General features: G+C 49.8%; 1 protein-coding gene across 1 annotated transcript; it reads left to right on the top strand.

The window, feature by feature from the left end:
• The first annotated feature begins 294 nt into the window (after positions 1 to 294).
• FAM110D (family with sequence similarity 110 member D) lies at positions 295 to 4020 on the top strand. Its single transcript, XM_054999514.1, has one exon. It carries the CDS (start codon positions 569 to 571, stop codon positions 1640 to 1642), a length of 1074 nt encoding a protein of 357 aa, XP_054855489.1. The 5' UTR covers positions 295 to 568; the 3' UTR covers positions 1643 to 4020.
• The last annotated feature ends 821 nt before the right edge of the window (positions 4021 to 4841 follow it).

Genomic DNA, 4841 nt, shown 5'->3' with positions numbered 1-4841 from the left:
GAAATCGCGCTATGAAGACACCTCGTTCTGTGAGTTTTGCTTGATTTTCCGTGATGTTTAAGACATGTGAAAACAGCTGATCTCATGTTTAAAAATCGCCCCATCATTGATAAAATGACTGTATGTTATCTGTGCACCCCAAGAGTGATTTCCTGCCAGAGATATAATTCCAAGTTTGTATTATTTCATTAACCAACTGTCTTCTCTGCTTCCAGAACGACAGCTGAGGTGTGGACACCCAGACCCCTCTCTGCTCTCGGGAAGGAATTCCCTTGATTGCATTGCTGTGGATCAGTTTTAAGGATGGGATGTAGAGAATGGTTTTTGAGAGCAGCCGAAGGAGTCCTGCCACAGATTCCAAAGCACTAGCTGCAACCTTAGTTGCGATAAAACCACAGCATCTTTATCCAGTCTTTGATCTAGCAAAAGTTCTGACAATCGTCTCCATGTACTTGTGAGAACACAGTGAACTTTGACCTCACGGAGTCGTCTTCCTTTGATGTGACCAACCTTTTAAGTCTTGAACATTCCTACACCTTGCTACTGCAACCCAAAGTGTGGATATAAAATGAGGCCTCTGGTTCCAGAAGATGGATCTTCCCCTCTTGGGCTACTAAACCGAGGGCCAGACTACCTCCGCAGGCAGCTGGAGGTCACCAGCGGGGGCCGTACCCCAAGCGCAGTGGAGAGGCTGGAGGCTGACAAAGCCAAATACGTCAAATCCCAGCAAGTGATCAACAGCCGTCAAGAGCCAGTGCTCCTCTGCTATACGCCTCAACCTTCCCCGTGTTGCAGGAGGCCCCTGACCCCCCACCAACGCAATGAATTCTCCCAGGGCTTAGTGGTAAAACCAGAAGGCCCTGGGCCCAAAAAGCCACCTCCTTCTCCTCAGTCACCGACAACGCGGAGAGGCAGTGGCAGACGTGTGCTGAGGCCCGACTCCCTTGTCATCTACCGTCAGAAACGGGAGTGCTCAGCTGTGAATAAAGAGAACGCCAAGAGCTATGGACTTGTGAGGTGGCTGTTTCAGGGCTCCCTGAAAAACGGACATGGCAGTTCCCCTTTTTTGAAGGGCCTGTTGGGAGAGGGACAGCTACAAGCAACACAAGAGGATCCCCCTGTAGCCTGGCTGGCAACAGAAAAGAAGGAAATGAGAACTCTAAGCTCCATCGGCATCCTAGCCAAGTCCAGCACTGGAGCAGCAGAACAGACCACTGAAAATAGTCAAAGATGCCAGTCCAGCTCCTGGGTAGATAAGAACCAAAACTCCTCTCCCACAAGTCCTGGTCCAGTAAGCTCCAAGAGAGAGCTGGCTCCGAGCTGTTCTCTTCCTCTTTCAGAGAAAGAGCGTTTTTTCAACTATTGTGGCTTGGACCGGAATCTGGTGGAAGTGCTGGGAGCAGAGAGGTTCAAGCCAGGGGGCAGCTGGGAAGCGGGGTCCTCCAGCCCACTTTTTGGAAGCATGGGCTCAGCCGGTTCTGAGCAAAGCAGCCCCTCCCGCAATGCAGGGGAGCTGTCTACCGAAGAGCCGAGTGAGAAGCTGCCCGTGTCCGTCTCTGTGATCGAACGAAACGCCCGTGTCATAAAATGGCTCTACAGCTGCCAGCAGGCCCGAACTGCAGCCAAGGAGTCTACAGTATAGACATAGGCTTGGCCTAGAACAACGGTTCTCATTCTGAGGAGTGCTGGATGAATGGACCTCCCTGGTCTTGTAAGGGCTTGGTGTGCATATGAGGCCTCTGGGGCAGATCGGCCCTTTAGTATATCTGGGAAGTTTCCCTCTGTCCGTTGCCCTGGAAGACCTTTAACGGCCAGAACAAGCTGAGCCAAATAGCCTCCACAGTGCTGGCACTGGGTGAGCCTACAACCACAGCCACGATCACTGCAGCCAGGGTCTAGGCCAAACAGCCCCTGGTGGGTTGCTAGCATCTTAGGGCCCCTTGACTCGGTGTTGTCCAGGGCTTGCTAAATGGCCCAGCCTACCCTGGGAGGTGGCCCCGTTCTTGTTCGAAGATGATAGCAATGTGCCCCTTGTGGGAAGCGAAGCACAGCAGGCTTCATTTTATTTCCAAGCCCGTTCTGCTTCTCACCAAGGTAGTCAGGTCAGCTGGGACCTCCGGATGAAAATCGCTGGTTATCTAATTGGGTTCAGCATTGACAACGTACAGATTTGTAGTGTGAACTGTCCTATAGGAACTAGAGCCAACCTCATTTTGAGTGAAAGCTTAAATTTTGATGGTGGGAGCGGCCCGTGGCAATTTCCATTTATAGCTTTCTTCCATGGCTATCAGCAGAACCTAGAGCTGGCAGTCCCCCGGTTGGGGGTGGGGGGTCCTCTGTTCTCAGCCCCCCCCCACTCACCTGGCTGGCAGGGGGAAGAGGCACAGGAGGTCTGGCGCTCGCTCCTGCATGCTCTGGAGCCTCCCTTGTTGCACCAAGAATGACGTCATTCTCAGCACAACAAAGGAAGTGAAGGCCCCCTCACAGGGCTATTTTGCTTAAAATTGGCCGATTCCAGGAGCATGCCCCCACCGTACCCCACTTTTAAGGTCAGGGGACCAGGCAACCCTAGCAGAACCACTGGTAGGGAAAGGGGCCAAATTCTATCTATGGCATAGCAAAATTGTAGGATAATCTTTCCATTCACCCTTTCCTTCACTCTTTATTGAGGGACAGCATGGTGTAGTGTTGCACATGGACTGGGTATCCCTGGGTTCAAATCCCACTCAGCTGTGATACTCATGAGGTGATATGGTCTCAGAGCCTGGGTCACACAGAGTTGCCAACACTATCTTGGTAAATGTTGGGAGCTTTGGGGGGGGGGTGCCAGGAGAGCGTGGAGTTTGGGGAGGCTGTGATGAAACTTCTGGATGACGCTCTAGGCTGTTTTTTCTAGTCTCTATGGTCTTTACTAGGGGAAACTCCTGGAGCGTCACTGTGTGGAGGCCATTTTTTCTCCAGCTCCTCAGTTCCTCAGGAGTGGGAAACTGGGGCTAGGGCTGAGTAATTCTTCACCCAGGATGAGTAAATGGGAGGCATAGACTTTCCTCACAGGGTGGTGCTTATAAGAATACCAAGAGCAGGGATAACCCCGAGCCCCTTCCTTGGAAGGACAATAAAAGAATAATTCATATTGCTAGTCACTTCTCTGGCTTGGCCTATACATATTTGCATCAGACATCAACCTTGGCCCTGGAGTGGCACACACAACTGTTATTTTTGTGTCATCTGAAAAAAGGACTTTGCCGTTGGAAAGCAACTAAAGGACATAATTCCCCAGTAGCCTGCGAGTCATTCCTTTCCTATCTGGTGTATGGTTTCCAAGTCCCCTTACCCTCCCAGTGGGAGGTAGGGTTGCCAGCCTCCAGGTAGTGGCTGGAGATCTCCCGGAATTACAACTGGTCTCCAGGCCACAGAGATCAATTCACCTGGAGAAAATGGCTACTTTTGGGGTGAAGTCTATGGAATTATGTCATGCCCAGGTCCTTTACCTCCCCAAACCCCACTTTCTCCAGGTTTCTCCAAGTTTCGCCCCCAAGATCTCCAGGAATTTCCCAACTTGGAGCTGGCAACCCTAGCGGAAGGGGGGTGGACCCAGCACTCCCCTCTTTTTTTTCCTTTGTGTGCGTGCAAAGCACACGTGCGCTCCCTGGCCTGTGCAATGATGTCACTTCCTGAAAATGACATCATCGTGCAGGCCCAGGAGCACGTGCATGCATCACAGATCTCCCACCCCCATCGAGGGATCTGCAACCCTGATCTGGTGCAATGTCTAGGGCAGGCCCCGGCATTTGGTTTCCTGACATCCCTTCTTGAAACATTTTCCAAGCATTGCATAATAAAGAGAGAAAATTCAGTGACCGAATGTCTACTTTGTTTCTCAGTACACAAGGTAGCAACACTTGGCTCACGATGGACCCATATTTGTTTGTTTATGGATGTTAATGAATGTGAGTTAAATATTTTGCCCAAACCCAGTGGTGTGGCTAACCACCTCATGGTTTCCTGGTGATTCACTGAAAAGGCTTCTTCATAAAAGTAAAACTTTTTAAAACAATCCTTCTGGTTGGATTATTTTTTATACACGCTTGAGAGCTTGGAGGCCCCTCCAGTCATGACATCTGACACTCCCCACCATCTCCCTAACCGAGTACAATAGTCCTACTTGTGGGTCAGTGGTGGCGTTCTACCTGGGTGGTCTGCACATATCTATGATTAAGAGCAACCAGCTTATCATTTCAAAGCACTGACTGCTTTGCAGATTATGGGGTGGAAACTGGTGGGTTTGGGGTGGAGTCAGGGTGGGATCGGGTGGCTGTCCGCCTGAGATCTGGCATGATCAAGGGGGTGGAGTCTGGCAGGATCAAGCATGGCTAAAGCTGGCTTTATCAAGGGCTTTAGAGGAAACTGTCACACTTCAAAATATTGTCTGTGGCAGATTGATTCTCAACAAGATGGTCTTAATCAACAGAACCTGGGAGCTCAATTTTTGTAAATTATCAGGCAATGTAAAATTTGGATATTAGAAAACTTTAAAACTGTTTGATTCAAACTGATTCAAACAAAAAACCTCTAACTTGGTCAAATCTCAGATTTCTGCAACATTCCATTTTGGCTTTGATGAACACACGCAGGGCTTTGGCTGATCAATTGTGGGAGCCACTGAGATGTGTCTGCCCCATGGCTGAAGAGGGAATCCTGGAAAAAGCTGAGTCCATTTAACTATACAAATAATGACTTATTGGCTATTCTATGGAATGGATCCATGGAACCCAACCATAATATCTTAGGGCCAAGCTACAAGTGATGAATTACACTTGTGCACCACTTGCACTCCATTC

This window comes from Eublepharis macularius, chromosome 15 (assembly GCF_028583425.1).
Source record: "Eublepharis macularius isolate TG4126 chromosome 15, MPM_Emac_v1.0, whole genome shotgun sequence".
NCBI classification, from domain to species: Eukaryota; Metazoa; Chordata; class Lepidosauria; order Squamata; family Eublepharidae; genus Eublepharis; species Eublepharis macularius.
This window is presented reverse-complemented; position numbering and strand designations above follow the sequence as displayed.